A 12,872-nucleotide genomic window follows, 5' to 3' on the forward strand; every position below is an offset into this window, starting at 1 on the left:
ATGGCATTATTATAGGTTTCAGGAATCATCAACATAATACACAGTTGGTCTTCCAATCTTACATTCAGTGACATATGGCTTTTCCATTGTACTTGCTATAGTCAAACAGTTTATGTATGTATTTTATGTATGTATTTGGTGTATTTCAATGTAGCTTTCCAATATAGGATGGCTGTTTTGAGCAACAAGGGTATTTTAGAGACGGGCAAAAGCAGTCTGTGCTTGCTCCCATACTCCCTGGCTGTGCTTGCTCCCATACCCCATGGCTGTGCTTGCTTCCCCGTCCCCTGGCTGTGCTTGCTTCCCCGCCCCCTGGCTGTGCTTGCTTCCCCGCCCCCTGGCTGTGCTTGCTTTCCCGCCCCCTGGCTGTCCTTGCTTCCCTGCCCCCTGGCTGTGCTTGCTTCCCGCTCCCTGGCTGTGCTTGCTTCCCCGCCCCCTGGCTGTGCTTGCTTCCCCGCCCCCTGGCTGTGCTTGCTCCCCTGCCCCCTGGCTGTGCTTGTGCTCCTGCCCCCTTGCTGTGCTTGCTTCCCTGCCCCCTTGCCGTGCTTGCTCTCCTGTGTGTGTGTGTGTGTGTGGCTCTGGGTGTGTGTGGCTCTGGGGGTGTGTGTGTGGCTCTAGCTGTGTGTGTGTGTGTGTGTGTGTGGCTCTGGGTGTGTGTGTGTGTGGCTCTGGGGGTGTGTGTGTAAATGCAATAGGTCATGCATTTGCGAGCGATTAACCTATTGGCATTGCAAATGACAATGCCATTTATTGAAGATTAAAAAAAAAAAGTTCATGAGCAATGCCAATAGCTCTACCTTTAATAATGCCGAGACCATTGCATTGTAAATGCTTGTTTTATTTCTTTTTTGTTCAGCCGTGTAGGAGACTCTCCAATTGCTGGTGCTGGAGCCTACGCAGATAGCGCAGCTGGAGCGGCTGCAGCCACAGGGGATGGTGATGTCATGATGCGGTTTTTGCCCAGGTTTGTCTTAGTCTTATGTTGGTATGTTCGGATATTCTGAAATATTGTTTTTCTTGCACACTTTTAAAAATTGATCTTGTATTTGCTTATTTTCACGTTCTGCAGTAAATACCTTCTACTTCTATAGTTCACTACAGATGGTATCCCTAAATGCCACTGCAATCTTTGCATCTTACTTCCTATACAATTGCACGAGGGTGCGATAGAAATGTAGCCTTTTTTTTTTACTTCAAGGTTAATATAGCTCTGTGCATCTTACAAACTGATTGTTACAACACCACTACAGGTCTTTCCAAATAAGAAAACTCAATAATTGTAATTACTCCCAAAATAAGCAACATATCTCGAAGTATAGTTCACAAGGTTGTGATCTTAGGAGGGAGGATATACCAGTAACCAGTACCCTAGAATTATTTATTTCCTTCCATAATTCCTCAAAATATTGAAGTTTATCCTAATGGAAAAATTGTTTCTATTGCTGCATTGGAGATTTGTTTCCCTATTTCTTCAACCTTTCAGTCCTCATATTATGACTAGCTACACCTCCTTCTTAGCCTAGTGTCTTCAACTTGTTTTTTTTTATTTTGAAAGTATTACGATCATTAGATAAAAGCAGGTACTTCTATCATTCTGATCGATACTAACCGCAGAAGCATCACTTTGTGAATTCCCTTAGGTGCCAGACTGGATCTGAAGAATTTTCAGATCTCTTCTCCCATGTGTCAGCAGGTCGCTTCATGTGGCTCGTGGCTGCTTCACCCTACCCAGAAAGAATGCTGTAGGCCCATATAATTGCCACCGATGCCAACTGACATCATTTAGTTTCTGTGCCTTCTTACGCTGGTGTGGATCCCATTCCCAAACCTTTACCTCTCTTTGATAAATTTCTCCTTTAAAATATTTTCGCAATGTGCGAGGGAACACATCCCCACTTAAAACTACAGGGTTATGCCTTGTCTCAAACAGATGCTTATGGCGGATCACCATGTAGCATGTCTCTGGTTGGAGTTTGGGTTGTCACATGACTCCAGGTCTTGCAAGGATATCTCCCTGATGAACACCAAGTCGATCTGGGATCAGAAAGTCGTACTCTGTCGCTGAACACTCAAAGCAAGTGTGCAAGTCCCGGTCGCTGTAAGTCAAAGCCCCAAAAAACCCACAAAATACAAAGCAGGGGGGGTGGCCAAAATGGCATCTTGCTTGGACGCACCTTAGGGGCTCTCCGCTCCCGCCGGCCTAACTATAGCATTCCCGGAGACACCGGGATAGCAACACTAACTGTGTGATCATCCGGGGGTGCGCCGCTGGCCGGAGGATCATTGTGGCGACGTCGACACCCCACAGTCGAGCCGATCTGTTGCAGCGGGAGCACCCGGCGCCACAGCCGTCTCCCTGGGAGAGCCTGTGACGGAGCCAGCAGAGGCGGCGAGCCCCGTTACAGTCCTAGGCCCTGGGGGCTGTCACACGGCATCCTAAGGATGGCCTCCCCCGCCCAGAGCAACAGCTGACTCTCGATCGGAGCCACGAGAGCTGAAAGGGCCGAGACACTCAAGTGAGGCCCGGTTCCACTGCTGTACGCAGGCCTCTCCCTGGTGGATTTGAGGGCGGGCATGGCTGCATCGCTCGTAATCTGCGGGTCTCTCCGGAACTCCCGAAACCTTGGCTGGGTCCCTCTTGCTGATTAAGGAGCTCACGGTTGCCGCTCCATCTTACCTGCTGAGAGCTGGTGGGGGTCTGACTGGTGGAGGCGACGGAGAGTGCACGCCGGGCCGGGCCGTTCCTAAGGCCTGGCTGCCTGGCCTGGAGGTGAGTGCACGCAGCGGGCCCTCTGGTGGGGGCCACAATCCTTCAACCCGACAACGAAAGTCAGTCGGGCCCCCATCGTACTGCACTTAACCCCTCCCTGCATGCGCCCTGATCTGACTCGGGCACCCTGCTCTTGGGTGTGCAGCCGCTCCTAACCCGGACCCGTGGTGGGCCCCTTCTGCGCCTTGCCCTGGCCACAAGAACTCCCCAGCACTCAGGTCGCTGCTACTTGGACCCCACATCAGCAGCAGAGGCCCTGGAGCAGGCACACGGCCTTGGAGAAACCAGCTGCAAGACTGGCGCTACCTCTGCAGCACGGAGGAGATAGGGCCTAGAAGCAGGCTCTTGCAGGCACCACGCTACCACCACGTTACCACTGCTCTGTGGACTGAGGCACCTGCGAGTGGCCAGCGGTCGAAGACGACCAGCTGCGATCCCTCGGCCTGGCGCAGCCTCCTAACGTCACCTTACGGCCTTCTCCACAGGCGGACCACTGCTCTCTGCTCCCGCCTGGGCACTGGGCCCCACAAGTGTGGAGGCCATGGCTGCCCCCAAGGGCAGAAAGGACGGATCCGTGAAAGAACTGTTGCTCAAGTCTACCCAGCAGCCGGAGCGCCAGATGAGCCCAGGTGACGCAGATGAAACTGAGGGGAACGAAGGCCCAGAGGCTCCGATTAGCCTCTCCTTCCTGGAGTATCTCTTCTCTTCTCTCCGAGATGACTTAGCCACCCTGAAGCACGACCTCCAGGCGGACCTGCTGGATGTACGCAGCGACGTGGACTCGCTGGGGGACCGAGTGCACACACTAGAAGAGCACGAAGCCGGAAGAGATGAGGAACTGGAGAACCTCCACCAAGAAGTCATTTGGCTGAAGGAGCAAAACCTAGACCTAACAGGTCCTGTCGGAACAACACCCGCATCCGAGGCATGAGGTACGACAACCACAATGGGGCTGTTTAGGCCCTCGTGGCAGGCCTTTTCCGCGCTATTTTAGGGGAACCCCCGGAGTTTGTGATCAAGCTAGACCGCACGCATAAGGTGGGCCCATGCAGTGCGGCCCCTGCACCCCCAGCAGATATCCGGACCTGTGTACACGACTACCAGCTAAAGGAGAGGGTCCTCCGAAAGTCTCGCGGAACCCCAATTTCACGTACCAAGGTCAGACCTCACGCGATGCGCCCTGACCCGGACACTATGGCCAAGGAACGACAGGCAGTTCTAAAATCCCTCGCAGGAGCATCTACAGAATGAGGTGGACCCCTGCCATTTGTGTGATCCTTTGAGTGCGCACCCTTGTTTTAAGCCGAAGACATTGATAACCTACATTGGCATTCTGGTGGGAGCAGGGAGCTACGGGCCTCGAGTACCCCTTTCTCTCTTTTCTAAGGGCAGGACGTTCTGAATATTGACTTTGATCTCACATATTCTTCATGTTTTGTTTCCTATGGGGTTTTTGTTTTACACAATGTTAGGGTCTCCTCCTGCTTACTGAATCTCTATTGCACACCCACAGGTTGACTGCCCATGCATGTTATTAATACCTCGCCTAGACTACCTTGTCCCTACGATGTCTACAGGCCGCCAGGTCTGTAGGTCCCTGCAGAGCATGCCCCACTCACCACTTAACGTAGATGAGTATTAAGATTCTTACACTGAATGTAAAAGGGCTCAGCAACCCCATTAAGCTTAGAGCTATACTGTCCTATATGGAGCACTCTGGGGCCCATATTTGGCTGCTACAAGAGACCCATTTGAAGTCCAGAAACACCTACAGAATGCGCTCCAAGGCTTTCCCACACCAATATTACTCTTCCCTCCCCACTAAAAAGACCGGTGTAGCCATCCTAGTCGCACACACATTTCCTGGGAGGGTAGGGGACCATGGTGGCAATGTCGAAGGACAACTCCTGGCTCACTCTGTGATTGTAGGGGGGCATAGCTTCACATTGGTCGCTATCTACGCTACTAACGATGGCCAAGAAGCCTTCTTACACAAAACAATAGGCGACCTGACCTCCACACACAACCAACAAATCCTCCTTGGAGGTGATTTGAATATAGTGTTCGACGGTCAGCTCAATCTCTCTGCACAGCAGCAGGGGTTAACCGGGGCTCTTTCAGAAACCCACCACCGATGGTTACACGAGCTAGGGTTAGTGGACACATGGCGGCACCTCCATCCTCATACGCGTGACAACACCTTTTACTCCCATGCCAGGGGGACTTGCGCACGACTCAAGTACTTCCTTATGTCTCTTTCTCTCCTCCCAATGGTGCAATCATCAGTCATTGAACCTCAAACGCTTTCGGATCACACAGCCCTGACTGTGACCCTACTGTTCCCCCCCCTGTCATTAGACCGTCATATTCATGGCGACTTAGAGACGCACTCCTACATCGCCCGAAGTAGTGGCATGCCTCACAAAAACGTTAGAAGACTTTTGAGATATAAATGACACTCACAACACTTCCATCATTTCCCTTTGGGAAACGCTTAAATTAGTGGCCTGGGGGGACCTCATAGCCACCTCTGCTGCAGACAATAAGGCCTGTAAAGAAAAGAGGTACGAGCTTACTAAACAAGTGCTAGAATTGGAAGGGATCCATAAAAGGACAGGAGCCCCCGGAGTCTGGCGGAAACTAAAAGTGGCCAGGACACAACTGGCCCGTCTTGACCTCGACAGGGCGGAATATGCCACGCTTCGGTTGAAGCATGCATTTTATACTGGAGGGGATAGATGTGGCCACCTATTAGCCCATAAACTGCGTGCGCAGGGACAAGCAGCAACAGTTCCCCTCATCTTGACTGCCGACGGTGCGGAGTATAGGCGTGGCGAGGACATAGCTGACACATTTCGAGACTTCTGCGCCACCCTGCACTCCGCACAGCCGCTGCCCAACCAAAACCCTTCTAGGTACTGCCAGGACGTAACACTTACCAAGCTGACAGAACATCAGGCAGCCTCCCTGGATAACCCCATGAGATCTGAAGAGGTTGTCTCGGCTATATCCAGACTTGAACTTTCTATATCCCCAAAGCCCTGATCGGTTTACCGCCCTTTTCTATAAAACTTTTTGTCCCCTTGTGGCCCCCACATTACAGCAACTTTTCTATTCCGTTGATGACTCCGGGGAACTCCCGCCTACCATGTTTCTAGCGTCAGTAGCAGTAATACCCAAGCGTGGAAAAGATAATCGATATTTCGCCTCGTACAGGCCGATATCTCTCCTAAACATCGACTTCAAGATTTTCACGCGGATCCTCGCGACGCGACTAGGGCCCATGATGATAGACCCGGACCTGGCGGGCTTTGTCGCAACGAGGCAGTGCAGCGATAAATACCAGATGGTTGTTACACCTCCTAAACGAGTCCCAGCGGCAGTCTGAGGGACGTGTCTTCCTCTCAATAGGTGCTGAGAAGGCGTTTGATAGGATTCACTAGCCGTTCTTGGAGACTGTCCTGGAGAAATTCGGGTTTGGCCGTCGCTTTCGATGGTGAGTCTTCAGTAGTTACAGTCACCATCAGCTAATATTAGAGTGAATGGTTTCACCCCTGCACATTTTAATATCACCAGGGGTACGCGGCAGGGCCGTCCACTTTCCCCTTTACTATTCGCTCTCTATATGGAGCCGCTGGGGATACGGGGGAACCGTTTGATCCAGGGTATACTCTTCGGAGGAGAGCGTCACACCGTTAGCTTGTATGCGGACGATGTGGTTGCAACACTCGAATCCCCTCGCACTTCCTTCCCAGCATTTCTGGCCGAACTGGAGGAATTGGCAGCGGCCACTGGCTTCAAGGTCAATGTAGCCAAGTCCCAAGCATTGAGCTTCTCACTGAAGCAGACCACCATTACCGCCCTGGCCCATACATGCCCTATTCAATGGGACCAAAAAGCTATGCCCTGCCTGGGCATTCTTTGGACCTTATCCATAGCTGAGACAAACTCCCTCAACTATACTCGGCTATTGCGCCAAACTAGACAGGGGCTCCAGCGGTGGCGACCATTCAACCTTTCATGCCTGGGTAGGATAGCAGCCCCTTAAAATGAGCATACTCCCCAAAATCCTATATCTTTTCCAAATTCTCCTGGTGGAACTCCCTCCAGGTGTCTTATAGCAACTGCAGTCTGAATTTGCTCTGTCCGTTCAGTCATCATACCTTTCTTTTTTTCCCATAAATTAATGTTGCAGACTAGGGGAGAGTTTCTGACTAAACTATGTTGAGCAGGATTAAATCACCTTTTGCTTTCCTTGTATTGCACGACTTGTGCACGAGGTGCCTGGCTTCCCAGTCGAGTGCCACATTAGAAAGGGTTTTTACCCAATGATTAATAATTTTATGTGTTGCTGCTTTCTCCCTTTTAATTTGCTATAATGTTCCTTAACCGCTACTCATTCTCCACAGGGGAGTCTGGCAAGAAGATAGCAGGGTAGCTGGACCTTGGTGATGTTATAATTTGCCCTACCCGTTTTTCACGTGATCATGCTGCAAAGCATGGGCATTAGGCCACGCCCATCTCATTTCGAGGGGGATGGAACCCTTTGTTTTCCTTGTATGGCTCGACTTGTGCACTTTGAGGAGATGTTTAGCCCCTCCTTAATAGTAAGGGTTTTTACCCTCTTTTGTTATAATTTTAGGAGTTTCTGCTTTCTCCCTTTTAATTTGTTTTAATGTTCCTTTACCAGTACTCATCCCTCACAGGGGAGCCTGGCGAGAGGATTGCGGGGTAGTTAGACCCTGGTTATGTTGTAATTTGCCCTCCCTATTTTTCACTTGTTCGCTCTGCAAAGCGCTGGCCATGCCCACCTCAGTTCAAGGGATATTTAATGAGGCACGACGCGCGTCCAGGCAGCGGACACACAGCTGGTGCCATGCGCCAACAGCTATGTCAGCTTTCACCCCCATCTACAACCGACGATAATATATATTAGGGAAGAGCTTTTGGCTCTGAACACCAAAGGTAAGACCTCTGGGTGCCTATACCTAGACTTCTATACCCCCCTACAGGTATTTCTTATTGGTTGCCCAAAACTGTGGCATTCCCAATATCTATTGTGGAAGCTTTGCCTAGAGTGAACTAATGGACAACATTTCAATCAATCTCACTCAAACACCTGTTGATTCCAATGGAAAATTAGATGTGCCCTCCTAAATGCGGGCTCGCTGGTAAAATGCCAGATTGAATTTGTAGAATTCATGAATAGCTTTCAGCTAGACATAGTTTGGGTCAATGGAACTTGGACTGATCAAGCTTCTGGCCCTGATCTCGCTTATGCGACCCTGCCAAACTATGTTATACATAGAGCGCGAAGGACGATAAGCCATGATCCACAAGGACACCATGTTTGTCATCATTGAACAAACGTCACTCCCAGAATATGAGGCACTTAAGTTCAATATTAAACTCTGCAAAACACAATCCTTCAGTGAAATATAAATCTATCTCTGTCCTAGTCCCAGGAACACCTATATACAAAATATAGGGGCCATCTTAGAGGAAGGTTTATGCGCAAAATATATCACGGTCCTTGTGGATTTCAGCTTGCATTTAGAAAACAATGCAGACAAAGACATGATGGCCCTTACAGAGACTCTTGGTTGTTTTGGCCTGTCTGTAATAGTTCGCGAGCCCACGCACTTCGCTGGACATACACTTGGTCCTTAGTGAAGCATCATTTGGAATTTTATGAACTAGTTCAGGTGCAGCATGCAGACATTGTTTTTGTTACGAAACATGGACAGATTTGAACTCAGGTCCTCAAATTATCGCTGCTACTCCCATGGTATACAATGACTATCGGCTGGACTGACTAAAAAAAGGGAGGTGGGGTGGCAGTTTTTATCAAAATCATTTTAAAGCTACGTTTGTGCCTTCAACAGTGTCTGACTTTGAGGCCTTATTCTTTTCGGTTCAATTGGCTCAGTGTGACCCTTGAATCATCCATCCTCAACTCCAACTTCCCAGTCTTGGGTGACTTTAATTTTCATCTGGAAAAGGAGACCGATTCAGACTCCACAAAACTGATTGTATTATGAACAATCTCAGACTATCTTTAATATCCAGTCGACTGACGCACAGGGCTGGACATATGTTAGATGGGGTCTTTTCTAATTATTCCTCCATTAATATACTGCCTTCTCTTCCGCTCACTTGGTCTGACCAGTGGGCAGTTAAATTGGCAGCTACAAATTTTGAAGACCCCATCACAAATACTTGTAGTTGAGCAAACTCGAAGAAGAGCCTTACACAGAATTCCGCAGGCCGAATTGAAGCCATACTGACAGCCTCTCCCTGGCAACCGGCCTGTAATCTAGAGCAGTGTTGAAAACTTTTCCATTTCGTACTCCAGCCTCGGTCAAATTAAAAACTAAGAGAGTCATTAGGATGGCGGACGGCCAGGAGTCAGTCCGCCATCCTGGTGTAAACCGGGACCGTCCACCATGCATACGGCGGTCCCGCACACCTGATCAGGATGCCTCCGCCACCATGGCGGACGGATCCTGCATTTTAACATTGCAGCAAGTGCTGCTGACCGCAGCACCCGCCGCAATGTTAAAATGCCAAGTTGAGCATTTCACAGCACTACTTGGAAGGCACCACACAGTGCCTGCCATGTTGTGCTGGGTACCATGGGTACCCCCCCACCCCCTCCCCAGTGCACCCTCACCTCCCCCCCCAACAAGGGGATCCCGCAGTGGGCCCCCGTCACTGATCCCCACAAGCCTTTCCGTGATGGAAAGGCCTTCAATACCAGGCATCATGTTTTAGTGGACGGTGCCTGCTAGGCACCGCCACCATTTCTGGCCATCGGATCCGTTCACCAGGCAATCTGTAAGATTGCTTTTGGCGGACCAAAGGCGGACGGTCTTTGCATTCGCCACGGTCCGAACACGATTCCCTCCGCCATCGTAAAATGGCGAGGGAAAATCGCGGTACAATTACGGAAGGACTGCCACCGCATGGCTGGCGGTGACAAGCCTTCCACAATCGTAATCGCCCCTAATACAACGGAAGTCTGCCAGCTGTGGTACAATGAGGTTCTGAAGACATCAAGACAAGAATGTCATAGGCAAGAACAGAAGTGGAAAAAACTATGAGTCCGAAGAAATAATAACCTACAAATTTAAATTAGCCAAACATAATTTTTTTTATTTTAGCTGCTAAAACTCTTGATTACTTTGAGAAGATAAAATTAGAATATGATGCTAATAAACCCTTTTTCAAGTCATAAAAAAACTGATAGTACCAGTCAATCTCAATACAGCAGTGACTATTCAAGATTTTTGTGATGTTCTTGCCTGCTTTTTTCAAGAGAAATTAGCAACAAAAAAAATTAGTTTTCTGCAGGCAGGACATCTATACAGTCAGAGGTTCATATTCCAAATACAGGGACAGGTCAATCTAGGTTTTCGGCTTTTAAGGTACCATCTGAAGAACAGCTCAGGAGTTTAATCCCTTTAGTTAAATCTGGTGCTGCGCAAGACCCATGTCCCCAAAAATAATGTATATGATCCCAGTGCAAGTGGCACCACATCTTGTGCAGAATTTCAATATAATGTTTACGGGGGGTGCTTTCCCCGAGCACTCTAAATCTGCCTCTGTTCTGCCTCTTCTCAAAAAGGATAAGCTTAATGCCCCTGACTTGAATAACGATCACCCAATTTCCAGACTTCCTTTTGCCGCCAAGTTGGTGGAGAAAGTAACGAATGAGCAGCTATCAGAATATATTAAAGAGAACCGTCTGTTGGATGACACCCAATTCGGGTTCAGGAAAAATCGTAGTACAGAATCCGCCTTGGTAGTAGCTGCTGAGGAAATTTAAGAAACTCTGGATGGTGGAAGGACTGCGACTTTGATTTTATTGGATCCCCCCATGGTGTTCCATACGGTCAACCATGATATTTTGGTTGACTATGCAGAAACTGGGCATAGAAGGTACTGCACTTAATCTCCCTCAATCTTTCCTAGCGAACAGGCAACAGAGAGTTCACCTCCAAGCCCTTCTCATTGTCTTGAAGAGTCCCACAGTTCTCCTCACGTTGTTCATTCTGTATTTCATGCCGCTAGCTAATCTCATTCAAACATCTTGTCTTTCCCTAGCCTCCTATGCTGATGACACACAAATTGTTGTGTCACTGGTGAAACTCGAGAATAACGCGGGTTACGCCTTTAGAACCTGCATGAACGATATTAGTAAATGGATGAATAATAATTGCCTGAAGCGAAACTCAGCAAAGACCTAGGTTATCCTTATTAGCAATAATCCATCCTTTTGAATGCCCGAATGGTGGCCTCTTGCATTGGGCTCTCTCTGACAACCTGTAACCAAAGTGAAAAATGTAGGATTTATGCCTAATGAGGAAGTTAAGCTCAAAGATGAAGTGAACAACGTTACATGTGCCTCCTTTTTTTCCTTGAGGCTCGGTAAAAAAAACGAAAAATTCTTGTAGTCAGATCTTCTGAAAACGAATCATCTTGCTTTCACTTTCAAGTTTTGATCACTGAAATAGCCTATATCTCAAACTATCAGTAGGATCCTTGAAGGAGCCTCAGACATTGCAGAATGCAGCAGATCGATTTCTTAAAACAATTCCAAAATTTTAATCCGCTAGAGGAGCCATTAAGAAACTTCTCTGGCTTCCAATTAAACAGCGTGTTAGGTTTAAAGCACTCTGTCCGGCCTATAAATCATTGCACAGACTAGTTCCATCTCGGTTCAAGGTCAAGGATACGCTCAAATTGCATATCCCAGGGAGGACCCTACAATCAGGGTCAGTTATGAACCTTGTAGTCCCTCCCACAACATGGGGTTGGGAAGAGCTTCTTTAGGACCACAGCTTTGATCTTGAATAGTCTACCTTTGCAACTCATAGCTGCTCCCTCACTATCTATTTTGAGACAATCCTTGAAAATCTGTCTCTTTTCTCAGCATTAGGAATGGTGTTTTCCCGTAAGTAATCGAGGCCTAGATGTAGGTAATTTTATTTTACCACTTCTTAAATACCGAATTTTACCGATTCGGTATTTAAGAAGGGGTAAAATAGAGGGGGGGTGGGGGTGTAGGTATTACAGAATCGGTAAATACCGAATCGTTAAGATTCGGTATTTACCGATTCTGTAAATACTGATTCGGTAATGCCCATTGATTCCTATGGGCATTGAAGCCCATAGGAATCAATGGGCATTACCGAATCGGTATTTACCGATTCGGTAAATACCGATTCCAGCAAGGGTGCAGGGGGTGTCACTTTGACACCCTCTAGCACCCCAAATACAGGCATGTGTGCCATGTGGCACACAGACATGCCCTAAGGGCATGTCTGTCTGTCACATGACATAGGTGTGCATGCACACATGTGCATGCACACCTGGATTCGGTATTTTACCACCCAATTGGATTGGGTGGTAAAATACCGAATCTGAAAGGCCTTTGGGACTCAGAAGAGTCCCATCTACATCTAGAAGTTACCGAATCGGAAAAAGATACCGATTTCGTATTTTACCGATTCAGTAAATTTACAGAATCGGTAAAATTGGCCCCCTACATCCCAAAAACCCATTTACCGGTCGTGGCCACCTACATCTGGCCCCAAGAGTCTCTACAAGGTTAATCATTTCTGTAGCTGTACTCGTCTCTTTAGCGCCAAGACAACCTTGCGGTGGAATTTGCTCTTCATACATTTCACATTCAATCATTCTTGGGCTAGCTACCCTCAAGTAAGAATAATGGACTTCCTGCAGTTAGCTTGGACTGACCATTATGCGGTCATGTTTGATCTAACGGCGCCCCTGAAAAATACACCCTGCATCTTCAAAACCTGGACTTGGGATAAAGAACTGTCAGGCTTACTTAAAAACTACCTGACTCCTTGCCTACATATGTTGAAAATCTGGAATGTGCCACCCTGATATATAATGAATGGGTAAACTCAGCTATATCTATTTTGGTTCTGCACAGAGTCCCGCACTCGAGGAGAGGTGAGGTAAACCTTCAGGCCCCTGGCTTAACTAAAACATTAGAATACAGAAGCAGGTCTGCATAAAACAGCGGATTTGGAGGAAAGAATACAACTTAGAAGAAAAAGCTAAATGCTAA

The 12,872-nt window shown here is 48.2% G+C and overlaps 1 protein-coding gene across 2 annotated transcripts in view; it reads left to right on the plus strand.

Moving 5' to 3' along the window:
• Positions 1-12,872, plus strand: part of AGA (aspartylglucosaminidase) — a 284,566-nt gene that overhangs the window by 217,151 nt on the left and 54,543 nt on the right. For both annotated transcript variants that reach the window (XM_086949806.1, XM_086949807.1), the window contains exon 7: positions 857-964. In XM_086949806.1, coding sequence (XP_086805932.1) covers positions 857-964 — 108 coding nt within the window. The remainder of the gene's footprint in view (positions 1-856; positions 965-12,872) is intronic.

Source organism: Lissotriton vulgaris, unplaced genomic scaffold (assembly GCF_964263255.1).
Source record: "Lissotriton vulgaris unplaced genomic scaffold, aLisVul1.2 SCAFFOLD_884, whole genome shotgun sequence".
Lineage (NCBI taxonomy): Eukaryota > Metazoa > Chordata > Amphibia > Caudata > Salamandridae > Lissotriton > Lissotriton vulgaris.